This window comes from Zalophus californianus, chromosome 10 (assembly GCF_009762305.2).
Source record: "Zalophus californianus isolate mZalCal1 chromosome 10, mZalCal1.pri.v2, whole genome shotgun sequence".
In the NCBI taxonomy this organism is placed as follows: domain Eukaryota; kingdom Metazoa; phylum Chordata; class Mammalia; order Carnivora; family Otariidae; genus Zalophus; species Zalophus californianus.
In genome coordinates this window covers 59610188-59637851 of record NC_045604.1, presented here as the reverse complement: position 1 = coordinate 59637851, position 27664 = coordinate 59610188, and the positions used below count along the sequence as shown (strand labels likewise).

The 27664-nt window shown below is 41.4% G+C and overlaps 1 protein-coding gene across 3 annotated transcripts; it reads right to left on the bottom strand.

Annotated features, from left to right (window-relative positions):
* Window positions 1-155: 155 nt before the first annotated feature.
* TADA1 (transcriptional adaptor 1) lies at window positions 156-17345 on the bottom strand. 3 transcript variants are annotated; one of them, XM_027610582.2, is made up of 8 exons: window positions 17055-17345; window positions 12045-12136; window positions 11714-11779; window positions 7490-7587; window positions 5570-5812; window positions 4183-4334; window positions 1829-1991; window positions 156-1384 (listed from the first exon to the last, which is right to left on the bottom strand). In XM_027610582.2, the coding sequence occupies exons 1-8, from the start codon at window positions 17126-17128 to the stop codon at window positions 1232-1234; spliced, it is 1041 nt and encodes a 346-aa protein (XP_027466383.1). In that variant the 5' UTR covers window positions 17129-17345; the 3' UTR covers window positions 156-1231. The 3 variants fall into 3 exon arrangements, with proteins under 3 accessions (XP_027466383.1, XP_027466384.1, XP_027466385.1); XM_027610583.2 differs by having other exon boundaries at window positions 5603-5812; XM_027610584.2 differs by lacking the exon at window positions 11714-11779 and having other exon boundaries at window positions 17055-17275.
* Window positions 17346-27664: the final 10319 nt, after the last annotated feature.

Sequence of the window (27664 nt, the reverse complement as noted above, 5' to 3'; positions counted from 1 at the left end):
TTATCTTTCATCTCCTGTTGAGTTCGTAGGTGTTCAGAATGGTTTGATCCCTATTCAGCTGAATTCCTGAGACCAGACAAAATCCAGGTCTCCTACTCCTCCGCCATCTTGCTCCCTCCTTATATGTTTACTTTAATAAACACACAAAAGGAAAGTTTTCTCCCAAAAGGTTTATTTGTCACATTTAAAGTACAAAATCAAATACACAGATCCAAATATTGAGCCATGTATACATATATACATAAATCACTTAGACCTACACAACCCATCTGTACATTCTAATATAACCACCAACACTATCTTTTGAGTAAAAAGCATCACCTCTAAAAAAACAAAGTTTGTTATTAGTAACACTGCCAAATGTAAATTATTTTCACTTTATCATTTGCTAAAGGATAGAAACAGATATTGCATAGGAATTGGGGAATTTCTAAGTATAAATCCAGTATGTCTACATGGGCTTTTTAAAACATATTCTATAGGAATAATCAACAGATGAACTTGCCAATAAAAGTCTTTGGGCACATTAACTATAAAAGAAACTTAAGTTATGAGAAAAAAAACTTTGTAAGGTTAATTAATTACATTCCAGAGTTTTTATTTTGGTTTTTAATGCAAAGAAAGGACTTTATTTTGTCTAACAGCACAGCATTTCTAGGTCCTATTTTCTATAGAGTTGTAATGAACTTTGGGGGAGATACCTCTATCTGTTAAAAATTAACCTGGTCACTAAAGGAGGTATATGATTTTTAACACTGTGTGGATTGTTTCAACCAAAATACAAGAGCACAGTTATTTAAAAGGCAGAAATTTTAGGCTTTCTGGATACAGAATATATGCTGTCACTGAACACACAGATGTCCTGCTGATCATGGAGACTAAGTTATAACAGCTTCTTTGTTCTAGGAGGTCATCTACCTCACATGCAGACCACAGGATACTAAGCCTCAGATGCTTAAAAACATCTCCATTCCGGGCACAGAATTTTATCAGTGCTTACTCCCATAACTGGGAACACATATATACATACAGAGATATGGGTCATTATCAAAGTCAGATTTCTATTAATGGCTTCACAGTAGCAACACAAAATGTACTCAGTGTCACATTTCCATAGGAAAATTAATATTTACACTATACACTTCAGTCTTGAAATGCGGGCCCAAAAAACATTCAATTCTCAATAGCCAATGAATTTGCTGAGGGTCCCGTACCCCCAAATCACCCTAATTCAGCAGAGCAACAGGCCTTCCTTGGCCGCCAGGCGCTGGCGGTGGACTTTGTCTTGCCGTAGTTCCTCGTGATTGGGATGCCAGAGTTTCATGATGATCCTTTCAATGTTGAGGGCATATACAGTATGTGTAGGAATGACTTCCCTGTGTACCTGTCATTAGAATATTCGCATGTGTCCAATTACATGTCAGTATATTTATTTTTCCAACATATAAAGTTAAAAAGTAAGGGCTGTATCAACAAAACACTCACACACAAGATGCACAAACCTATCAACTACGAGCCAGAGCCGGATGGAGCTCCAACTAGATAACAAGGAAACAAAGAGCAAGCTTCTGAAATAGCAGTAAGGGAAAAAAAGGATGTTCTTCCTTTTCTTTCTTTCACGGGGGACACGGGGGCTGGGAGAGGTAAGTTAGAAGGAGGCCTGGGCCCTGGATTTGAAAAATGAGGGTAGTATTTATCGTTTTAATAACAAACTAAAAACTGAAAACCGAAACCAGGAAGAGGAAAAGCTACTGAATATCTTTGTAAACTCGAAGAAACTTTGAACCTATCCATAAATCTAAGTCAACCTTAAGGGGCCAAGAGTTACCTGCAAAGCTTCGAACAGGTCGTACATGTTGACTGGAGGCACGGATGCGGGGAGAGTGTCCCCCGAGCAGGCCAGCAGGAGCGCAGCTTGCTGCTCCGCGTCGTCCGGGGGCGGGTGAGAAGCTGGGTTCGGACCAGCACAAGGAGCAGAGAAGGCTGGAGGACTGAAAACAAAGCCAGGAACTAGGAAGGAGACAACTGAGCAACTAGAACAGAAATGGGCTTTAATTCATCTTATTAAGAATATCTTAAAATGAATGAGAAACCCACCTACAAATCCAATTATTTTTTAGCTAGTATATACATGAGTAGCCTGTAATTTTAATTTTCAAAGGCAGCCCATCTGTCAGGCTGGAAACAAAATGTACAGCAACTACACTTACACTCCTCTCTCTACAATGTTAAAAATATTTACTAAGCTCAGGATACTGAGCCAAAATGGTCTCCTGCCCTTAAAGTGCTTTTGTCCAGGGGGAAAAAAAATAGACCTTAATTAAAGGAAAATGAAATCGAAACACTGACTTGGGAGAGGAAGATAAAACGTAACTGGAGACAAGAGGATTGAAAAATAACATGCAAGAAAAGAAGACAGAGCACCGAATAAGCAACAGGTAAAAACGGAGAATGGGCAAAATCCAAATCTTGCCAATTTCCCAAAACAGGACCCAGATACAGTATCAGCAGGGAAGTCAGGCATAATTTTTAGATCCTAATACTGTAGGAGCTGACCTATACAATTCTGGAGAACACCCAGGAGGTAAAGCAACAGCGAGGAGGTGACTCAGACAAAAAGCACAGGCAGGGTGCAAGCGTGGGTACGGGCGTCGGGCAAAGGCAGCCCTGGCGGGGAAACGAGCGGCCGACAGAGAGGTAGGAGCGCTCCGGGGCCTGGCCAGTGGGGACGAGACGGCAGCTCGGGAGGCCAGGCAGGGTCAGAGACATTGCTCCCAGCATTCAGCCACCAAAAGGAGCCCCCCCCTCCTTTCTTTGGTTTCATTTTTTCTAGAAAAGGAGGACAAAAGAGAACAAATACCCCCACATATAGGCCTGAATGAGACTGAGAATGGAAATCTTCACATTTGGCAACCTAAATATAAATAGTGAACCTAATTCAAGACGGTGCTCTTCAAAACGGGCCTTGTGAAGCACGTCAAGGTCTTTAGCCATGAAGCAGGCACTGATACGGCCCCTACGTGTGCCTTCAACACTCTCTGCTACGTCCAGCTCTCTTCTCGGCTTTCCCGGCCTTCACCCTTTCCTACCACATCTCCTTCCTTCCCTTCCTGTTGGTTCTGCACCCTCACCCCTCCCACCAGCCTTCCCAGTTACACGTTCCTCTCTGAACTTGTACCTCCCCGTCATCTCCCTAACCAACCAGATAACTGGCACTCAAAGAAATTCAGTCACTTCAGTTACCACAAGAAAAGTTACATCATTGCTTTTTCTTTCCCAAAGCCTTAAAATGTGGACTAAATTATTTGCGGGGAACGAAGAAAGGAAGGTGGAGGGGTGAAAAAAGACAAACCATGGATGAGACGAAAGGTAATCCAGGTCATCTCATAAAGTGATGACTTAGGACATTACAAGTCCTGGGAGCCCTCCGTGGGAGGTGGACAGAGGAATCCCAGAGTCTGGGGCCGAGACCGGGTCTGTCAAGAGCAACCTGATGACACCCAGCACAGGCCGCTCTCTTGAGCTAATGCCTACAGAAGCCACGTAAGGACATAGAGAAACACCTCCCTCCCCTCCTCCCACCATCAAGATACCCAGCCTTGACCCAACAATCACAGGCCACGCTTCTGACCGAGGGCAGGCCCGCTTCTACCACCAGGCAGGTGCTGCCCCTTAGGAGCCATCAGAATGCACCGCCTCAGGGAACCACTCCACTCCACCTCAGAAAATAGGGGGCACTCAGGCGCCTGGGTGGCTCAGTTGGTTAAGCGACTGCCTTCGGCTCAGGTCATGATCCTGGAGTCCCGGGATTGAGTCCCACATCAGGCTCCCTGCTCAGCGGGGAGTCTGCTTCTCCCTCTGACCCTCTTCCCTCTCGTGCTCTCTGTCTCTCATTCTCTCTCTCAAATAAATAAAATCTTTAAAAAAAAAAAAAAGAAAAAGAAAATGGGGGGCACTCACATTAAACCACAAGTGGCAGCCTCTGCAACTTCACTTCTGATAAACAACACCAAATAATTCACTAGTTATCATGCAAGGATGCAACGTAATAAAGCTGCACTGCTCTCAAAGGTACTTTAGACTTTACAGAAACATAATAACCAATTATTTAACAGGGGTCTAACACATAATAGCATAGAAACTAGAAAGAATGGTTGCAAAATCACAAGAAACTTCATATACCTTTCTATTAAGTTGTTGTAAGCTACTACACTATTCTTCAGGTATGGCTGTGGGGTTACATTACTACCAAAGGCATATTTAAAATGACCATCACGTAACCGATAAGCTTTCCTTCTTGACACAACTGATGTCAATATATCTTTAAGGTGATTCTGTAAAAACAAGAAAGAAAAGAAAAATAGCATGAACTCCTGTTTAAAAGCAAATCATAAAACTTCCATTGACCAAAAAATGTTTACTAGCATTTAGTGGATGGAGATATGAGACAGGCTAGCATACGATGGAACCAAATGAATGTTTACTGAAGAGCCACAGAGCCACACCAGAGTTGGAGGGTGTAGGAAAGAGGGAGATGTGCTATTTTTATTTAGTTCTATTTAATATGGGCTTGCTCTACATGAAATTTATTAAAGAAGTTATTTATAACTCTAAATTGGCTCCTCTCTCAAAAAAGAATTTTCAGATAGCTTTAAATGAAAGTACAAAAACAAATACATGAAATTTTTAAAAGGAGGCAAACTACCTTGAAATCTGGTTTAAAACAGGAAAAAAGTTTCAAGATCTAAGATTTATTGGTTATAATGCCCAATCTACTAAAATCCTTGCATGAAAAGAACCTTGGCTCTCTCAAAAGCCACATATACAACAGATATATAAGAAATAAGCAAAAAATTAGGTATTTAGTATCACTTTATGAGAGCCAAGTACATAAGGGAGGAATGGAAAATGTCTGTGAAAATAAAGGGACAGAGCTGGTCCCAGTCTACTAGTAGTAACAGGGGCGTTTTCAACCAAACCAGGAAGATCATCTCATCTGATGAGGACTTAATGATATATTCTGTTATTTCCACACCCAGAATTCATTTAATGTTTACAACTTCATGAGATAGCTATTATGATCTCTGAGGTACATGTGAGGACCTGGAGGCCCCAAGTGTTGGGAACTGCCCAGTATCACCCAGCATACCTGTGCACTATAGAACCCCACATATTCCGTCAACTAACTAAATGAATGAAGTGAATGGGTCAAGCAGTGTGCCGAGACAAGAATCCCACTGTTTAGGCACGAAATCTAATGCTTTTTAAATGCTGTGCCACAGGAAACATCAGTGATTTTAATCTTTAGGATTCTCAATCTTTTTTTTCTTCTTCCCCTTAAAAACTGTTCCCCTGTTATATTAAACACCAAGTCAAGCAGAAGTGTTACGCCATAATCAACCTCTCTGAAGAGCTCAGTCTGTTCACTGAAGGCAACTGCCTGGACCATGAGGTGTCTCTCTCCTCGAAAGAAAGCAATTTCAGGCTGACAATTCTGAGATGACGACATTTCGGTTCTTTTCTCGCAGAACCAACTTTCAACAACACACACAAGCTCATTACATCCAACCTGTGAGATTGTTTCTGCCACCAGCAAACCAACCTCCACCGCATAGACAACCGCTGAGACCGCCTCCTCGGTGACGTTGTCCAGCCCGTGCTCGTAAGCAGTCACTATCATCCTCCCTTCAAGCTGACCCCGAGTGGGGAGCATCATTGTGTGGGAACAAAGTTTCAAGTCATCATCATCTTGGGGATCCTTTGCCACAAACTGCTGGGCTCCCGAGAGGGGATTTTGAGGCTGGAATCTATGCTATGGGTAAGAAAACTTTTCAAAATTATTCATCACAGTGGCAAGCAGTAAGACAAACAAAAGTAACCAATTTATTGGACTTGAGATCCCACAAATTAATGCCACCAGAGCCATAACACAGAGGTTAAAAAAAAAAAAAAAGTAACTCATGCACAAATAACCACAGATTCTCACCCATTAATTACATAGTAATAATGAAGACATGAATTAAGGGGAATAATGGTAGTATGCACAGTTTATTCTATTCAATTAATACCTTGGTAATCACAGAATATATGGCTCTGTGCTAAAAATTACAATTAGGGGAAAGGAGAAGATATAAAACTATTTTCAAACAAGTCAGAGCATTTGAAGTATACTTGTAAGTAAGCAAGTTCTGAAAGTAGAAATATATAGTAATACTCCAATTACACTCTAAAAAGCCTACGCAACCAACATAACAAATCTAATAACAGGTATTCCAAGAGAACACCAGACTCTGTAACTACTTTATAACATCTTCTACTTAAAATCCTCAACACACAATCTCACTAAGACATGTCATTCTAATTATTTAAAATAGTTTTTCTCGGGGCGCCCAGGTGGCTCAGTTGGTTAAGTGCCCGTCTGACTCCTGATTTCGGTTCAGGTCATGATCGCAGAGTCATGAGACTGAGCCCCAAGTAGGGCTCTACGCTCAGCAGGGAGTCCGCTTGAGATTCTCTCTCCCTCTGCCCCTCCCCCTGCTTGCAGGAGCACGCGTGTGCGCACTCTCTCTCTCTAAAATAAATAAATACATCTTTAAAAAAATAAAATAAACCAGTGTTTCTCAATCTTTTCCCACCCATAAAGCCTCTGCCTTCCTCGGGTAGACTCAGATAGACCATCTGTATTCTCCTTCATCAGTGGGAGATGTGCTGCTAGTAGCGAACATGACCTGTCCCTGTTTGAAGTTTGTATTACAAAAGAAACACTGGCTGTTTTTCCATTTTCCAAGTATAAAACTGTATTTTATAGCAAACATCCCTTTTTAAACCAAGGTATGTCTCTCTGGAGATACTGATGCCCTCCAGGTTGAATATGACTGATAGAAAACACAGAGCAAAGCTAGCAATAAGTGTTTGTTGATGCTAATCAATAAACCTATCAACACCCAGTCAAATCTATAAAAGGAATACTTTTGAGAAACTTTCTTCCCCAGATACAAACAAAAAAGCAAGTTATTCTAAAATGCTTACAAATTTTATAGCCAAACGCCTTCATGACTTCTCTGCTGATCCCCAAAGGCTCAGGGCCTAGCTGGGCATCACCAGGATCCTACCAGAGGCCTCCAGGCATGCCGGAGCCATGGAACAGAAGTCTTCAATGTAAGAAACATTATTCATTCCAGAAAAATATTTAAGAGGAGAAAGAATACAGGCATACTGTTTGAGTCATTAAAAAATCATTAGGTACTAATGAAAACATATTAATATTTATGTAATAACAAACTAGCATTATAAAAATTCAGACACTTGGGACTCACAGTCTTTGAAACTCTCATCAACTTCAAATACAGTAACATCTTTCCTCCTTGAATCATGCCCTTTTTTTCAACTCTACTACCAGTATTTTAAGATTTATTTAAAAACTAAAGCCAGTTTCATCACACCAGCATTTAAATCAGTTGTTATCAAGATCTATTGAGTAACAACCTACATCAAATTTCTGACGAACAGAAGAAAGCTTTTTCTTCCCCTTTGGTTTTCCAGGTTTAGCTGCAGAACCCCCCGTCCAGGGCAAAGATCCAGCACCCTCTGTGAGAGAGAAAAATCATAACCATAAGAGAAAATAATGACAATATCAACTGCCAAGTTTGTTTTCATTTTGGGCTAAAAAAGTATGGAATGCTCAAGTAATGAAAATAATAAATGCTTAAATTCAGATCTTCTCTTTCTACTTTCTAAACAAAATTACGAATCCTCTCAAATCGCATTTTTTTCAGCTGTTACCAAAATTACTCCTTTATAAAGACAAATTTGTTTTTCATATTTTAATTAATGTTTATTGGGTGCTTTGTTTGCTTATGAGTAGCAGTAGTATCAAAAAAGTAGGACAGAATTTTCTAGTTCAAAATGGCAAACAGAGCACATGAATTTACCTCCTCTCTCTTCCAAGACCCCACTAAAAATGATAATAGTGGAAAGTAAACAGCACATATCCACAACGGTGACAAAAAGGAAGATGAGTGAAACAAGATGAGATCTCAACAAATTTCAACAATGAGCTAAAGAGGTGCTGAATTACAAGCAGACAAATGGAAGCCGTAACCTAGCAGTAACCTAGGCTAGGTAAGGTTGGGAAATGCAGAAACCAGTCAGCCAGGGTAGCAGAAATCCACAAAAAATCTGGATCTGGAGAAGGTCAGTACAGTGGAAACCAGGGAGGGATCAGGAAAGCTAAAAACAAGATTAATGGAAGGTCTATATCAAAAATCATCTACACAAACCCCTTCCCTCACCACTAGCAGTGGGCTCAGTACAAAATAAAAATGCAGGGTCCTTTGTTCAAATATTTACAATTTCCAAACAACCACAGTAAAGCACTAAGCCAAGTATGGGGTCCTTCTGAGTTCATGGGCAGTTCATAGGCCCTGAAGCCAGCCCTGCTCATGCCCATACCTAGTGCAATATTTATAACAGCAGGGGAAAGGGGGAGACGGGGCAAGAGAATGAAGGGCTCTCCTCTAGTTAAACTGAACAAAATTTCTGGGATTTACTACAGTAGTTGGTAGGGATGTTGGCACCCTAGAGCACAACTCTCTGCATGCTGGCATTTGAGAAACCCCAGTTTAGCTGGCCTCCCGTCAGCTCACTCCAAAACAAAATCCCCAGGCATTGTATGCTTCATTCTTAAACATGAAGCAGCAGACATTTGATGATAATCTGTAACATGATCAGAAAGACCAAGCTAAACAAACAGAAAATAGAGGTCCCAGATTAAAGAATTCAGGCAACAAAAAGGACCTCAAATAATTTCTAACTGGTATCTTCAGAAGTTTGAAAAGATGTATATCCATAAAACAAAAAGAAGATATTATAAAAATTGCTGAATTAAAGAACGCATTGGAAGGGGGGGCCTGGGTGGCTCAATCAGTTAAGTGTCTGCCTTCGGCTCAGGTCATGATCCCAGGGTCCCGGGACTGAGTCCCGCATCGGGCTCCCTGCTCAGCAGGGAGTCTGCTTCTCCCTTTTCCTCTCCTTCTGGGGCTCCCCCTGCTTGTACTCTCTCCTTCAAATAAATAAATAAAATATTAATTAAAAAAGAATGCATTGGACAGAAAGACTGAAAGAGTTGAGGAAATCTCACAAACACAAAGCATTAAGACAGATGTCTAAAATCAGTAAATCCAGAAAGAGATTTAAGCTCCAGTGAGGAGCTATCAAAGTCCTACCAGAAGAACAAGAAACAAAGTAGTTTTCCTTGGGCACAAGTCTAGGAGTGGGAAGAAACTTTTCATTATCAGACCTTCTGTATCATTTCTTTCTAGCCCTGAGTGTAAGTATATATAAAGAAAAAAAAAAAATCAAAGTAATCCAAGCTCATTACAGTACACTTGAAAAAATTACCCCCAAAACTTTTGTAAGAAAAAAAAAAAACCCACTCATCATCTAAGCAATGACATTATTTCCATCTTGATGTTTTTTGAAGAATGAGTTTTTAAAGCTTTAAAAAAAATACTCCAAGTTTGTCAGTTAAAAAAAGGGCTGCTTGGACACTTACCATGATGAGCACTGAGGACTGTACAGAAGTGTTGAATCACTATATTGTACACCAGACACTAATATAACACTGCATGTTGCCTAGACAGGAGTTAGAAGGGGCGGGGTGGGGGGTGGGGGGAGAAGTGCTTGGGAAGTCAGTTCCTCCTCCCCACCACGCCAAATGTCTCGCTGATGAGGTCAGCCAATCGCAGAAGGTTCCCAGAGAAACCGACTCATGCTGGATGGCCTGGCTGTTAGGTGACCACATTCCAAGCGAGGAGGCAGAGCACAGTGAGGAGGACTGACTGACACAAGGACAGTTTTCCAGCGGTAGGCGGATTTCAGTGGGAATCCAACACTTCCACTTACTGGCTGGATAAGGTGTCAGTTAAGTTTTGCTTTCATTTCTTTATGTCTTCTCTGAAGTTTGTTTCCTAGTCCATAAAAAAAAAGAGGCTAACCCCTGCCCTAAAGAGTTGTTGCAAAGTTTAAAAAGAGCACAGAGTGTCTGTTGCACTGTGGTCACTTGATCGATATTATTAAAATCATCTTTCCTGCCTAGCTTAGAACAACAGAAAACCCATCCTAAGTATTATACATACAAAGAACTATTTCTCTATTTCACTTTTAATAGAAATCATCTCTTTGTTGCCAGCAACTATTAATTTCATTTTGAGGAAATATATTCTGGGTGTTGGACAGAGAAATAACCTCTCAAATTCCAAATGTTTCATCATTTATTTTAAAATCACCACTAACAAACATTCCTGAATATCAAAGGCTTTATTTAGTTAGAATCAGCCACTTAACACTTGCTAATACCACTTCGTATTTGTCTGACATTTTTTAATTTCAAGGGCACTTTTTCACATGTTCTTTCGTCCACTTTTTTATATATATCTATAGGGCAAATGTTACTGTATTTTATAAATGTGAAAGCTAAGAACACCCAATAATTAACTATATCACCTAAGCTAGCAGCAAAACCTAAACTTGAACCTAAGTTTCTTGACTCCTATCAACCAGGGTTTTTACTCCCAATCATACCACTCACCTTTTGCACATATGCCCCTTTAGAATATACCTACGTAAAAAGCAAGATCTAGTTCTCACAATGTTGGCTTTCCTGATCAAATTAAATTTTACACAAAGGAGTGGATCATCTTTACGATCTCACTAGCTGAAGTCCACCTCTATCTAAAGAAAACAGAACATCAGAAATCTGACACATGTGACAATGTACAGCAAGGGGCAGTGTTGGGTAAGGGAAGCAGCCCCTACTAACCCCACTCTCCATACACAAATGCTCACTGTTCACCACTCTACACCAACAACAACTTCTTAAGAGTGTGCAGGACTTGGGACTTGAGGAGATTGTGTCTGAATTCTTTATTCAGTAGAGCTTAGCAGAGAGAAACAACAGAAAGTACTAGTAGTCACTTCTACATAAAGATGACCGTCACAATCACCACGGGTCCTTTAAAAACAAAAATATTCAACTTAATCTACAGCAGGAGGTACTTATAAATCCAAGTTTTTAACAAGAGCTCAGGACAAGTTTAATTGTAAGGCAGATTTTTAATGTATTTAATTCTTTATTTTTGACTACTTGATTAAAATAAGATGGTTGAAAGAAGTGACTTGCACCATTTAAGCTCCAAAAAATTAGGGGCAAAGTATTGTTTCTCTCTATACCTATTCAGGGTGAAGTGGCAGAATTAGCTTCTACCTACCTCCCCCACAAGCTGCAGCTCTAACCTTCCAGGTGCTACTATCTTACTTGAGAATACAAGTGGAAGTCCAGGTTTTCACCATGTGGTTGCCCCTCCACCGAATCCTACCTCACCTTCCCTCTATCGTGGAAACTCTCTCCTAACACCGGCTGCCCTCAGCTTCTCCATCCTGACCGCCCACCCTCTTCCTCACTCGTCTTTCATTTAAGTAACTGAAAAATCAAGCTGAGTGGCCAGTAAAGACCAAAAGTCAATATAAGTGCAGGGAAATCACCTGCACAAAGGTTCTATAAAACAATCTGTACCTATATAATAAATGTTTTCTTCTGAGCAGTTCAAAGACCATTTCATTTGCAAACAACAGATGTGTCTGTTAAAGGAAGCTAAAGCCCAGTGCTCCATGGCTTTGCTAACTGACATCCCTGGAAATATTTCTGCTCCCTTACCTGGTGTAGACACCAAAATCTGACAACGCGTAAGAATAGCCAGGAGGAAATCGTTGTGAGAATGGACTGAAAAAGGGAAGATTGTCACAAATCAAATACAAAATATTTAAAACATAAGGAAACCATTATTTGACTTGGATTACCCCCTATCCTGCCATTCTTTACACTTTAAATATCCATATTATTAAAATAATCTTACACACCACTAAAAACCCAATTTTATTTTTTAAGTGAGAAGACTACAAAATTTATTGCAATTACTTATTTGCCATTTATTCAAATCTGGGAAAAATTCAGAACAGTAAAATAACTCCCCAGATAATTATTTTACCATTATCCTGTGTGAGAAGTCTATGAGCTTCAAGGTCAAACTCTTCTTTGCTGATCTTCTGCTTGAACCACAACTTTAAGTTAGCCCAGTATCTGCAAAGGCAGAGGCAGTATTAAGAACCAAGGGGTCTGCTGCTTTCCCAAATTCACCTTACCTGCTCCAAAACCCAGGGAAGGAAATTTTGCATTCCCTACTGAATAATGAGCTGAGTTGTGCTCCTCCCCCCAAATTCATATGTTGAAGCCCTAGCCACCCCAGCACCCAGGAAGTGACTGTATTTGGAGACAAAGCCTTTAAAGAGGTAATTAAATTCAAATGGCGTCTTCAGGGTGGGCCCTAGGCCCATGTGATGGGTATCCTTGTAAGAAGAGATTAGGACACACACACACACACACACACACGCACGCACGCACGCACGCACGCACGCGCGCGCGCGCCAGTGTCCATCTACTAGCTAAAGGGAGAGGTCTCAGAAAAAAACAACCCTGATGACACCTTGATGTCAGACTGCAGCCTCCAGAACGACGAGAAAACAAATTTCTGTTGTTAAGCCACCCCATCTGTGGTATTTTGTTATGGCAGCCTTGAAAACCAATACCCCTAGGAATCAGAATACCAACAGAAGGAGAAGGAAGAAAAGTTCTTCCCAAAAGGGACTGACAGGTAGGCCCATAATTGGGCTCATGAATCAATCAGTCAAAAACCACAGCTGTACCTTTCCTTCCTCTCTGTTAACTTTCTAGAAGACCTACCCTCCAGAATCCTACATTTAAGATTTATATTTTAAAAGTATTATTATTAAAAGTATTAACTTTTAAATTTTAATTTCAAATACCCTCATTTTCTAATTATTAACTATAGTTAATAATACTGTATTGTATATTTGAAAGTTGCTGAGAGATCTTAAAAGTTCATAAGAAAAAAACTTTGTTGTATGTATCATGACAGTTTTAACTCCTTACTGTGATGATCATTTTGCAATATATTAAGAATACTTGTTACACACCTGAAACTAATATAATGTTATACGTCAATCATCCCCCAATAAGAAAAAATTATATTTTAAAAGGAGTATGTGTTTTATGGGTTGGGAAGTGGTCATTACTACTGATCCTGGTAACCTCCTTCCTTTCAAATGAACTCAAGTTTTAATCTAACTGGCTGAAGTATTGAGTATCTAAAACACCTCACCACAAAGAAAATACCCGTGGATATGAGAAACTTAGTGGTTTTTAAAGTGAAAACCAACCACTAATCATAAAAGGTACCAGTTACCTAGCAGGAAAAAAAAAAAGATTTGACCCTTTATACCTTAACATTAGAAATAGGAGTAAAATGACTTTTTCACATCCACAGCCTTTGATTCTGTGTTTAAGGAAGCTGCTCCTTGCTCATGAAACAATTAAAAATTACTCAGTCTATGTCTTACAATCACTTTCAATTCACACTTTGCTACTTTCTGATGCTCACTTGAGTTCCTGACAGAAAAGAAAGAAAAAAAAAAAGATGGTTTATGTTCTCACTGCCTTATTATACCCATGGCAGGGCTTCTCCTGAACACAGATTAGCTTCAAGTCATCTCAGTATTTAACTCTGTATCTAACCCGCCATGTATGCAGGTAACTGCATGCAAAGCTTTGGGTTCACATGCCTTCTTTTTTTCCAGGAGAAAACTATAGCTTTAAGGGAGTCAAAGGTGCCCAAGACCCATTTCACGCAACAGCAAAATATGTTTAGAGTTTGGCACGACTTCTCACCTGATACTCATACACTCGTTAGTCAATAACTTCCCAACAATGGACACTTAAATGCTTTTTTTTTTTTAAGACAGAAACAATTATGAAACGAAATAAAGCTCCACAGAAAAAAACAAGTCTTTCCCCAGCCCATTCTATCCAACAAAAGATAGTAACAGGAGACAAATTTCATTACTTAAAAGCCCCATGTCACTATTTTAAAAGAAAGATGCAAATGTATTTGTATTTTGAGTGTGAACTTGTAAGTAAAATAAGGCTCTATCAGAAAGCTCTACCAACATGATACTACCTACTTCTCCAATGGCAAACTTTCTAGCCCAAACAGCGAGCGTCCCTTCCAAGATGTGGAAGACCTGCTCCCCAATCCTGGTCTCTGTGTTACCTTGCTGTATAGCTATGAACAAATAACTGTTTTCCTCAACAGTTGGGGAAAAAGTTAGTCAACCTCTATGAAGGTGAGGATGATGGAAGAGAAATGTAAGTGGGTCAGACCAGGAAGCACTGAAGATACTTAGAGAAAACTAAATAACATGATCAAGTCACCCAAAAATCCAATACCTCTCTAAACAGGACACTCTCCTGGGTACCACACAAAGTGAGTAAACTAGCAAAGGCCATGTCCTTCCAGAAGCTGATGTGGGCATGCACTCTGACGTAAAGGCACTTGGACCACTAGATAAATAGAAAACAACTCTTATCTGGGTTCCTTATACACTCTCTCTGTTCTACCTACCACCAAGGACCATGTTTGAATGGTCCAAAGCATTCTACTCATATATAAACCAAAGCAAACTACTCATGGAAGAAATATGAGAAAATACTGCATAGCAATATTATAGTGTTCAACCAAGAGACACTTTTTAAGGAGCAGGGGGAAAAGACAGTGAGAGAATGGAAAAATACGAAACAACCCTGTGCCATTAACTATTCCTGGCACCAAAGCATATTTTGATTGCACTGTTAGTGGAGATTCACACTACAGATGCACCAAATTTAGTTTTAGCATCTATATTTGACCAACATCTGATAACCAGCATTGGCCTTTAAAGACCAAATAGGAAACACTAACTTCAAATTTCTGGCACATTTGTGTGATGTGTGTGGGATCACAGAGGTCACCATCACATCTAATCAGTAAATCACACACAGCCAGGTCTCTCAAATTTATTATGGTATGGAAATACTTTCAAATACTTTAAGCATCCTAGACATAACAGTAAAAACTCAATTGTGCTTCAAAATGTAAATTTTAGCAGTCAGTATTACAAAAGTAACAAAGTATAGTATTTAATGAATTGTGAAAACTGTTAATTTTACCTATTAAAATAATTAATTTTCAATTAATTCAATAAGCAAAGAAACTGAGAGTAAACATGAATATTAAGATGTAATTTTAGGTAGAATATCTTTGGAGGTCAATAAATGTTCAGAAAAATTAAATAATTATGCCAAAATAATAGATTTTAATGCCAGTGTTTGTAGAAGTTTAACGTTCATAATATTAAAATAATCTTTAAGAATTATATTTTGTTTGGGGCGCCTGGGTCGCATAGTTGGTTAAATGTTAGACTCTTGATTTCAGCTCAGGTCATGATCTCAGGGTGACACTGAGCCCCAGGACGGGATCGGGATCAGTGTTCAGGCATGGAGTCGGCTTGGCATTCTCTCTCCCCCTCCAGCTCATGCTCTCTCTCTCTCTCTCTCTCTCAAATAAACAAATCTTTAAAAAAATTATATTTTGTTTCTAGTTATTCTGTTTAGGCCATGAGTCTTTCAAAAAAGTCTTACATGGGAATTCTGCGTATCTTGCTAGGATAAAAAGCAGAATGTCAACTCCACCACCTCAAAATTTCACAAAAAGGTAAAATTCCAAAATGATGTATGACATCCAAGTAACTTCAATCTAGTTATAACAAAGAAAATAAAGAAAAAAGAGAAGAAAGTGTCCCCCAAATGCCTTGCTCCTCCAGCAACATTTTTAAGTGACCATCTACTGTGTAATACAAATATGTGGAATATTACAGAAGTCACCGAGCAGCAACAACGCAGGCATTATAATTTTAAACATTTAAAATTTGCTTCCTATATTTTTAAAAAATAAAATTGTAATAACGATTCATGTTCTGAAAATTCCCAAACTCGTCCTTGTACTTCAGAAATATATTATTTGGGAGCACCTGGGTGGCTCGGTCGCTTAAGCGACTGCCTTCGGCTCAGGTCATGATCCTGGAGTCCCGGAATCGAGTCCCGCATCGGGCTCCCTGCCCAGCGGGGAGTCTGCTTCTCCCTCTGACCCTCCCACCTCTCATGTGCGCTGTCTCTCTCATTCTCTCTCTTTCAAATAAATTTTAAAAATCTTAAAAAAAAAAGAAATATATTATTTGGCTTCGGCCTTGGCTAAATATTGTTCGTACATCCCGCCATTCAGGGTGTGCCCCGAGTGTGTACTCGGTTCCCTGCTATAAGCCAGGTCTGGCTGGGTGCAGGTTCCTTTGGAACCCCTTGTAAGGTATCAGTGCCAGGAATCAGGCACGAGAGACCTAGTGACTCTTGAAGAGCTACATAACCTCTCTAGATCTCAGTCTTCACATCTATCAAACGGGAGTAACGACTGTACCTACCTCACATCTCTGCTATGAGGATTAGATGAGACAGTACCTTTAGAGTGCTTAAAAGGTGTTCAAATACCGTCCGCTACTGAGATCATCACTATAACTGCAGAGGCGCTCGGTATGTTACCGGAGGGTCTGTCCGCCTTCCGAAATTGCTGTCAGTGCTCTATAACGCAGGGTCTACACAACCCCCGACCCCAATAAGCTTCCGCCTCCAGGAAGCCCTCCAGGGGCGGGCCGCCCCGCACGGTGCCCGCGCCAGCCGGGGCGCGTCGGGCTCCCGGTCACTCGGCCCGGGGCAGGCCTCACGCGTCCCGAACTCAGCGCAGGGGCCCGCAACCGTTCAGTAGGCCCCTGGGCGTGGAATGCGCCTCTCCCGCCCCACCCCGGGCAGAGAGTCCCGGGCGAAGGCGCCCGCCCGAGTCCCGAGGGAGCCAGGGAGGCCCGGCCCCTCCAGCTGGGCGAGTACGGGTTGCACGCCCGGCTCTGGCCCGAGAAACCCGGAGGCCCCGCCGCCCGCGAGCATAGCGTGGCAGCATAGGCCTCGGGGCGGCGAAGGGTGTCTCCAGGGTGGGTCGGCAGCCCGAAGCCAGGGGAGCACCGGCGCGGAGACCTGGAGGCTGCGCCAGAACAGCTCTTACTGTTTCACGTTGTCCCCCAGGGCCTCGCTCAAGTTCTTCTTGGCCGCCTCCAGCTCGCTCACAAAGGTCGCCATTGCTCCCCACGTCTCAGCCCTACCGCAGACGGCTCTGCCACAGTGACCAACAACCGAAAAACCAATTCTGCGAGAGTCTCGGCGCTGGAGGCTCGGTCGGCTCCGGTCTGTGCCGCCCCCAGTCGCTCAGAAGACGTTTATTTGGTTTTCGGCTCCGCCCGCCTTGCTGAAGAGAAAGTGAGGAGGCAAATTCGCGGTTTTCTCAGTCGTCCTCCTCCCGCCCCTTCGAGTCACGTGATTCGTTTCGTTGGGCCCTCCCGCGCCCAACTTAAACCCGAGGCCAAACTGGCCTGCAGCGACGCCTGCAGGGCCGGTGCTTCCCAGCTCTTTCGGTCTGATACCTGCTGAGCAAATTCCAAATCTGGCCCGCGGTCCTTTCACCTAGATGAGTATCTTCACCCGCAGATCAAGAAGTAAATACTGTAACAGTTTGGTTTTCTTTCGTTACCTTAATTTTCGCCAAGCACTACTCATGTAATATGCCACTTAATAGATTCGTCTCGTTAATTTTCTGCCCCCTCCAGCTAAAATGCAAATTCTATGGAGACGGGTTTTGTGTTTTAGTCACTGCTGTTTCCCCCGCAGTTCCTAGAGCAATGCTTGGCCCATACCGGGCTCTCAGTAAATATTTGCTGAGTGAATGAAGTAATTGTGAAAAATAAGGAAAATACACAGAAGGATTTAAAAAAAAAAAGAAAGGAAGGAAGGAGGAAGAAAGAAAGAAGGGAGTGAGGGAGGAAGGAAGGAAGGAATGAAGGAAGGAAGGAAGGAAGGAAGGAAAGAAAGAAAAGAAAGAAAGAAAGAAAGAAAGAAAGAAAGAAAGAAAGAAAGAAAGAAAGAAAGAAAGAAAGAAAGAAAGAGAAAGAAAGAAAGAAAGAAGGAAGGAAGGAAGGAAGGAAGGAAGGAAGGAAGGAAGGAAGGAAGGAAGAAAGAAAGAAAGAAAGAAAGAAAGAAAGAAAGAAAGAAAGAAAGAAAGAAAGAAAGAAAGAAAGAAAAAGAAAAAAGTGTTTTACCACCAACTCCGGACAAACTTTTAACTGAGATTTCTCCCCCACCTGCCACACTCCCCATAATTTGTAATCATGCTCTATCTTCAGTTGTGCATCTTGGTGGGTTTTTTAAAGCTCAGTATAATAATATAAATATTTTCCTCTGGTATTATAGTGTCTTTATAGTCATTTTAATGACAGCTTTTTAAATACCCCACAGATAAAATGTACACAATAACTTGTTTCCTGTTAGCCTGATTGGTTCCATTTTTTTCTCTATTAAAAGCAATACTTTAATAAACTTTATGCATAAAGCTTTTCTTCATTTAGGATTATTACTTTAGGATAGAGTCCCACAAATAGAATTATTGATTTAAATTATAAGAATATTTATAAGACTCTTGGTGTATATTGTCAAATTGTTTCCGAAAGATTGAAAATAATCCCAATTGCTTTGAAATCTTGTGTAATTTCTCTACAGAGGCCTCTTCAAGCTGCTTCATTTGTTCAGCGAATAGACAGCTACTATCATATGCTGGGAACTTTTGTGTGCTGGATTTACAAAGATGAACAAGGCAGGTAAAGTCTTCCTATCTGTGTCATAAAACTCCAGAGAAATTTTGACTTTTTAAAAAGTAGTTTTCCACTTCTGCTTTTTCATGGCTCCCCACTGTAGACAGAAAGAAAGTCAACCACCAAGTAGGCTAGTAAATGCTTTATTCATTGTCTTACTGAGGACTATAGCCCAGGAACAGTCTTTCAAATTGCTCTAAAGAACTGCTCTGAAGCTTGTTATATATTATGTATACAAATTATATATATATAAAATTATTATATGTACATAAGGGGAAGGGGGTACATGTGCTTGCAAGCAGATCTCCAAATATTTGTGCATCACAAGGTATAATTCTTTAGAGTTCCAAAAATGAAGGTTTACTGATTTCCACACAGATGTGAGAAAGACCCTTAAGTCATCTTAATACATTATGTTTCTATCATGTCTGATTGTTCAAAAATATTGTTTGAATGCCTCTATTTAACTGGTTTTCCGGTTCTTCCTGTTCTTGATTTCTCCTTGAGGTCACTTGAATGTTGACATCAGTCACCTACTGCAGTTTTAGTAAATACCATTGAGTATTGAACAAATTTTAGACTCCTCAATCTGGCCTTCAAATTTTCTTATGACCTGGACTCTGCCTATCTGTCCAACTCACACACATCCTGGCCTGTCCCCATCACCCCTTAGAATGCACTTTGCATTCCAGTTATTTGACTTTCTATAACAAACCACATGATTTACACATATCTTTATGTGTACATGCCCTTTACACATATCTTCCCCTCTGCTGGTTTTGAGACCTATGGGTGGCTACCTACATTTTTCACAGGCAGGTTCAAACAAGTATAAGAACCTGTTAAAGGGCCAATTCAACAGCACTAGGAAAGGGCACAAGGAAATGTTTAGGTATATCTTCCAGGAACAGTCCTTGTTTCTCATCTCTATCACTACCTATCCACTAAGAAGAATATGACTCTTATTGTTTCACATCTATGCTTGATAATACCTGAAATGCTTTACATCTGGTTCAATTAAATATTTCTTTTTCTCTCATCACTTTGTACCCCTATTAGCACCAATTTCAGTATAATTGTTCAACGTCCATTTAAACTGTAGTGTTGGACAATATAACATACACAGAAGTCTGACCAATGTACTTAATAGAAATAAATATCAAAAACATTTGTAATTTCGCAGATGTCCATTGACAGATGAATGGATAAAGAAGATATGGCATATTATATATATACATATATATGTATATATATAATGGGATATTACTCAACCATCAAAAAGACTGGAATCTTGCCATTTGCAACAACATGGATGGAACTAGAGGGTATTATGCTAAGTGAAGTAAGTTAGTCAGAGAAAGACAAATACCATATGATTTCACTCATATGTGGACTTTAAGAAACCAAACAGATAAATGTAGGGGAAGGGAAGGAAAATAAAATAAAATAAAAACACAGAGGGAGGAAAACCATAAGACACTTTTAATTCTAGGAAACAAACTGAGGATTCCTGGAGGGGAGGTAGGTGGGGGGATGGGGTAATTGGGTGAAGGACATTAAGGAGGGCACTTGATGTGATGAGCACTAGGTGTTAGACACAACTGAGGAATCACTCAATTCTACCCCTGAAACTAATACTACACACTATATGTCAACTAAATTGAATTTAAGTTAAAAAAAAATTTGCAGTTTGGTGATTTACTTTTTTTTTTAAGATTTTTTTATTTATCTATTTGACAGAGAGAGAGACAGCGAGAGAGGGAACACAAGCAGGGGGAGTGGGAGAGGGAGAAGCAGGCTTCCCACCGAGCAGGGAGCCTGATGCGGGACTCGATCCCAGGACCCTGGAGTCATGACCCAAGCTGAAGGCAGACGCTTAACGACTGAGCCACCTAGTCACCCCTGGTAATTTACTTTAAAGAAACTAATTTTAAATCTTCTTTTAGGGATAGCAATAGTTACACAGTGCATAACACGTACAGACAACTATTAAATAGCTTCAGAGAATGTAAGTTAAAGTAGTTCATAAAGTGTAAAGAATTCTACAAATATTACTTTAATCTAGTTTTTAAAAATCTATTTTTTGGACTATCCCATAGCAATTTTCTCTTCCCCAATTGCAGGCTAGTTTTAGGGTAACTAGTAAAGTCAACTCAATAGGATATTGGGAACAAACAACATAAAATAAGAGTTTCTATTAGTTACATTATCCATATCTTTTTTCCACTTAATTAAAATGAAGTTAAAGCTTGATAGTATTTATACAGTGCCTGTTTTTATGCAACTTCTTTCAATATGCAATGACATAATCATAAATATCTGATGTAAATATAAATATAACTGTGTACAAATACAATACAAAGGAAAGCCCCACAAAAAGTTTATTTGCATACCAATTTTGTTTAGGTGTCTATGAAAACTTGCCCTCTGCTTGCTTAATTCTTCCCCATTCTGCATTTTATAAAGCATCAAATTTTTGGCAGTAGGATTTGATGTTGATGGAGTTGTGAGATGTCTCAGCTCTGGAAATCATGGTATTGTTGCTATTATTTTTCACAGATACCATATTTAGGATTTTTAGATCTACTTATAAACCACAGACTCCTTCTTTACAAATACTTGTTGATTGGCTTTCTTACTCCAGTCATTAACATTGGCTCATTAACCTTCTATCCCGAGCACTGCCACCAAATGTGTGAGCTGTTCCAATTCAGACATCAGCAGCTCTGCTTTACTGAAAGGACTCGTACGGTTCAGCCTTAAAATATTATTGATAATATTTTTAGTCGCCCTGTTGAATTAGCCATTATAACATTCACTGTAATTTGTAATATTTATTATGTGGTATACTATACTACATGTGGTATATAATATGTATATTATTCACAATGATACCCAGTGGCTCACACTCACTATATATGTCTGTCAGAATAAAATACTCTAGAAAATTCTATATCATGGTCTTCCTAATCTATATCTATATTGAGGTACAGACTTTAATACAGTTAAAGGTTATAGACTAGAACATATTAGGTCCCAGTTAAATTTATGGCTGAAAACAATTAGAGAGGCATGTCACCCTGACACCACATATATTTGTTTTATGTCTGCCAGAAGGAGGTGAAGAGGCTCTTAATCTTTTTTTTTTTTTTTTTTAATGCCATGGACTTCATTGGCAGTCTGGAAAAGCCTTTGCAGCCCTTCTCAAAATAATCTTTCTAAATGCATAAACTACATAGGGTTACATTTAACAGGGTTACAGTTTTATTGAAACTGTTCTATCCTTGAGTCCTAGATTAAAGACCTCTGAAGCTTTACAGGTACTTAATTTGCTCAGGCTGCTATGACAAAATATCAGACTAGGTGGTTTAAACAACAGAAATTTATTTTCTCACAGTTCTGGAAGCTAGAAGTCATGATTAAGGTGCCAGCAAATTTGGTTTCTTGTGAGGGCTCTGTTCCTGGCTTGTAGACGGCCATCATCTTTCTGTACCGTCATAAGGCCGTTCTTCAGTGAGTGAGTGAGTGTGTGTGTGTGTGTGTGTGTGTGTGTAGGGAGGGAGAGAAGGAGAGAGCACAAGCGTGGGAGCTCGCTGGTGTCTCTGCTTGTAAGGACACTAATCCTATTGGGTCAGGGCCCCACCCTTATGACCGCCCTTCACCTTAATTACCTCCTTAGAGGCTCCATCTCCAAACACAGTCACGCTGGGAGTTAGGGCTTCGAAATACGAATCTGAGGAGGGATGCAAATATTCATGCCAAAACAGTACTACAGGAAGTGGACAATAGTTTTCAAATCTCTTTCTCAGAAGTTCTTGGAGACGAAAGTTCTAGGACTCTGAGAAACAGAAAACATCTAGGGATTCTAGTAAATGAAAGACACCTAAGCAACCCTATGAATACTGAAAAGTAAACACTTTTTTTTAACATATATTTTGATACTATCATGGTTGACTTGATCAAAGCATTTTTGCTGGAGTTAGTCTCAGAATAGTCTCAGAAGTTAAGGGATAGAAGGAAGAAGCATGATCTGTGACACAGATGGACAATAAATAAGAGCCAGTCAACTAACTGTACAATACTTATACATTATAAAATGTAAATAACTCTACAAACATTACCTACTCTAGTTTTTAAAATCTATTTTTAAAATTATCCTGTTAACAATTTTCCTTCCCTCAGTTAGGGGAGTGTGAGTAAAAATGTAAGTATTGTAAAAACTGAAAGAAGATTTAGAATTAGGACAGAGAGCCATTCTGTAGCTCAGTTGGTAGAGCAGAGGACTGTAGGTGTGATGGCTCGAGGTAGGACAATCAACTGAGAAGAGAGGCCCAGTAGAGTTTATTATTCAGCTAAAAGGGCAGAATAGGGGGCAGAGCGGGACCACAGATTAGCTTCTGAGGACAGAGAGGCAGCCAACCTTGGGCACAGCCCCTCAGGTCTCCCCAGGACATTTCTATGCTTCACTTGAAGGGAATCTCAGAAGCAGCTCTTCATTCTTTTTCCCTTTCTCACTCTGACAGCCTGACAGCAAGACCCCCTTGGTTTTGTTTCTGTCACAATAGTAAGAACACTACAGACGACTGTAATGAGACAGCAGATGGCTCAAAGAGCTCCCATTAGGGATGAAGTTAATTTGGGCATATCAGTGGTATTTGTGGGACCATCCTTCAAACTTTCTAAAACACAAATTATTAAACTGCATGTGTTGGAAAACCACCCCTTCAAACCTCTGTCAGCGGCTAGCCAAACTGAAATTTGGAAAACTTGGCTGAAGCCTTTGGCCACTCCTCAGAATGTGGATAAGAGCTTCTCTGGGTGCTAAAATATATTTTTGTGTAGTGATGGAGGTCAAGCATTAGAAAGATCTTTGGCACTGGGGCCACTTGGGGAGATTCCAAACTGACACATTGGCATGGATTTGCTCATGACATCCAGCCTATGCTGGTTGGAGACCAGACTACACACCTCACCCTCTGCAAAGAGGGACAACCTCAAGGGCTGACCCAGAAAGATGAATTGTTGTCTGCAGTTGCCCTGAAAAGCCTGACCCTAGGAAAGGAAAATGATAAGTAAATTTTTGGAAGATTTGGCCAGTGCTTATTGTTTGAAATCCAGCAGGTGATTTGCTGCCTGGAGTTTTAGCAGCAATCCCATTCACCTGCTGCAGTCCCGAGTCCGCTCTCTTTGTGGGAAACCGTAAGCCTGCTGGGAGTCAGTGCTTCCTCCAAAGTCAGGAGCTTAGGCTTGCATATCTTTTCTTAGCTTCATGCCTAATTTCTTTAAAAATTTTTGTTGCTTTTGTAGAGACATCTTTTTCATCTGTTACATTTAAATGTGAAAAGCCACCTGTGGCTAGTGGTAGTCATTGAACAGCTCAAGGCCAGACCCTCCCTTACGGTGTGGAACTCGTGCTTTAATAGTGGGTGTCTTTGCTTTACACCTGGCTTTCATGGCACTCTTCACATTTCACCCGTAGGTGTGATATTTGCTTTATGCTTGGAAAAAAAATACTATTTATTCCTAGTTTGCTGAAAGTTTTACCATGCATTATCATTGAACACATAAATGTGTTTCTGCATCTATTCAAAGGATTGTATTATTTTTCTCCTTTACTTTTTTGGTGTGGTGATTTATACTGATTGATTTTTTTCTGATGTAAAACCACTCTCGTATTTCTGAGATAAATCCTCCTTGACTGTGATACATTTTTAAAATACACTGTGGTATCTGATTTCATATTTTGTTTAGGATTTTTGCATCTATGGATAATACTTCTGAGTAGTACCTCGATCTAAAGGTTTTGAATACTGTCTTTGGGTATAAACATTGCATCATTAAATGAGTTGAGTTTTCCCACTTTTCTGTCTTATGAAATAATGTTTAAAAAGGGAGAGGGGCTTCTCTGTTATTTGAAAGTTTGAGAAAATTTCCCTGTGAAATCACCTGAGCCTGCTCTGGTGGTGAGGAGGGCAGGTGTCTAAAAATTTCCAATTCCATTCCCTGATTTTTGGGGTTTCCCATTTTTTCTTGAGTTGCTTTTGTTAATTGATGTTTTTTTTTTTTCTGTGTACTTTTCATTTCCTCTAAGTTTTCAAAGGAGCACTGTGTCGAGAGTGATACTTTGCTGGAGTCAGGATGGGCTGGGGAAGGTGGATGGGTATCCCACTAACATATCACCCTTCTTTGCCTATCGGTGGTTGCAGGATAACACTGTTACTATTTTCCTGACGCCTTCAAGAATCGCCCCGCCTCGGGCCTCATTCACCGAAACTTTATTCCAAAGATAACTCAGGAGGGTCACGTGATGAAGGAAAGCCCGGGTTGTGGGTTGTCTAGTTTGGGATCCCAGTTTTTTAACCACATCTTTATAACGAGGTAGTTCAGGTTCTTGGATTTGCAAACCTAATTTGGATGCCCGGTCTCCTTCGGGCAATTGGAGCTATCGCTGGCCTGGGAAGTCTTCGTTCAGCCCCACCCAAGGGTACCCCACCGAGGCCGCCCTAGAGCAGCCTCAAAGAATTTCTGCGCGGAGGGAACGGAACTCCCTCCCGGGTCCGGGCCGGCCCTGCCTCTCCCCGAGGAGGTGGTGGTCCAGTGGTGACGAGACGGCGCGTGGACGCGAAGTGACATCGCGCAGGTTTGGGTAGCCTAGAGCAGTGAACAGCCTTCCGCCCGGGCCGGCCCGCCTGCTGGCCTCGGTCCCGGTCCCCTAGACCTAGGTTGAATGTCGCGGGCAGCGACGCAGGTGGGTGTCAAGAACCCACCTGCTGGGGCGGCGCGGGCGGCCCTAGTCCCGCGGGAACCCAACTGTGCAAGTCGTCCAACTCCCGGGGGCGACCCCTGGCGAACTCAGGGTCCCCGCGCCGCGCACACGCCCCTCGGATTTCAAGTCCCGCCTCCGGCAGGTGTGGGTGGAGCCTGTAGGTGGCTCTGGGCGGGGGACTCTTTCTGCCCGGGCGGGGCAGGGCTGGGCAGGGCTGGGCAGGGCTGGGCACAGCGTCAGAGCACCTGGCTCCGAGAAGCAAAGCGAAGATTCAGAGGTGGTCCTCGCCGCGGCGGAGGGGTCCCGCAGCAGCTCAGCCTGTCTTTCCCACCGGAAGGCCTCGCCCGGCTGGTGTCTGCTGGCCGGCCACGAGGGGGTGGTGTGCCCTAATCCTTCCTCCCGGATGCCGCGGCGGCCAGCGAGGACTTTGGGTCTTAGGGCATCCCAGCCCAGAGCGCCGCACCCCTCTCCCCGCCCCTCCGGAAGCCGCGATTGGCCACTAGCGGGGCTCAGGTGGCCATATGAAAGGTGGCCGCTTTCCTCCTACGGATTAGAAGCCTTTCGACTCACACGTCTTGGCAGTCCAAAGGTGGGCTCCAAGAATGTTGGAGGACACTGCCCGCTGGAGTGTTCAGGTTTAATGGTCGGCAGTGTGCAGCAGGCCACTAGGGAGCCCCTGCCAGCGATGGGCTCAAAATCATTGCCAAATTCCACACAAGGTGGTCACCTACAGGAAGAAATCGAATTGCCACATTTAAGAGCAATTTGGGAGCTGAAGACCAAAGGGGCCTTAGAGCAGTTGGGGTGGTGAAGGCCTGCAGAGCTTACCCAACCCTGAGAGCTTGGACCCCGAAGGAGAGAGAGAGCAGAAAGTCCATTTGAGATGCCTTTCTCATCAGACCCTAATCAGTAATGATAGCTAGCTCCTACTAGGAGCCAGGCAAAGCTACTGACATTACCCCCTTTAGTCCGGACCATAACCCAGTGAGGTACAAACGGCTACTATCTCTTCGTGTCGTAGGTGAGGAAAGTTAAGTTGCCCTAGGATATAAAATAAGCAGTAGAGTTAAGATTGGAACCAATGACTGATACTAGTCCATTGCTTATCCCCTTGCTGTGATAATCATAATAATAAAAGGTAATTCCACTGAGCATTTAATGTCTGCCAAGCATGAGTAGAATGTGTTTGTAATGCATTTTTGTTTAAAGATTAATTTAGTGAGAGGGAGAGAGTGGGGGGGGGGCACAGAGGGAGAGGGAGAGAGAATCTCAAGCAGATTTCCCACTGAGCCCGGAGCCAGCATGAGCTTGATCTCTCGGCCCTGAGATCATGACCAGAGTGGAAATCAAGAGTCAGACTCTTAATCCACTGAGCCACCCAGGCATCCCTTGTAGTGCTTTATTTAATCCTCACAACAACCCTATAAGGTAGGTTCTATTATTTTTTTTAATCCTTTATTTAAATTCAATTTAGTTAACACACACTGTATTATTAGTTTCAGGGGTAGAACTCAGCAATTCATCAGTTGTATAGAATACCTAGTGCTCATTACGTCAAGTGCCCTCCTTAGTGACCATCCCCAGTTACCCCATCTCCTCCCACCCACCTCTCCTCGGTTGTTTCCTAGAGTTCAGCATCTCTTATGGTTTGCCTTCCTCTCTGTTTTTATCTTATTTTCCCTTCCCTTCCCCTATGTTCACCTGTTTTGTTTCTGAAATTCCACATATGAGTAAAATCATGTGGTATTTGTCTTTCTCTGTCTGACTTATTTCATTTAGCATAATACCCTCTAGTTCCACCCATGTCATTGCAAATGGCAAGACTTCATTCTTTCTGATGGCTGAGTAATATTGTATTGTATTGTGTGTGTGTGTGTGTATGTGTGTGTGTGTGTGTGTGTGTATACCACATCTTCTTTATCCATTCCACCATCGATGGACATCTGGGCCCTTTCCATAGTTTGGCTATCATGGGCAGTACTGCCATAAACATTGGGATGCAGGCAGCCCTTGTGATCACTATGTTTGTATCCTTTGGATAAATGCCTAGTAATACAATTGCTGGGTTGTAGGGTAGCTATATTTTCAACTTTTTGAGAAACCTCCATACTATTTTTCCAGAGTGGCCGCACCAGCTGCATTCCCACCAACAGTGTAGGTTTCTCCGCATCCTCGCCAACATCTGTTGTTTCTTGACTTGTTAATTGT

What these genes read in the sequence shown, in the direction of transcription:
- TADA1 (XM_027610582.2), bottom strand. Translation starts at nt 17,128, where the DNA reads ATGGCGACCTTTGTGAGCGAGCTGGAGGCGGCCAAGAAGAACTTGAGC. An exon ending in GATTTTGGTGTCTACACCAG is followed by an intron (nt 7,588 to 11,713) that starts GTAAGGGAGCAG and finishes TCTCTCTCACAG; the next exon opens with AGGGTGCTGGATCTTTGCCC. An exon ending in ACCTGTTCGAAGCTTTGCAG is followed by an intron (nt 1,385 to 1,828) that starts GTAACTCTTGGC and finishes TTCTAATGACAG; the next exon opens with GTACACAGGGAAGTCATTCC.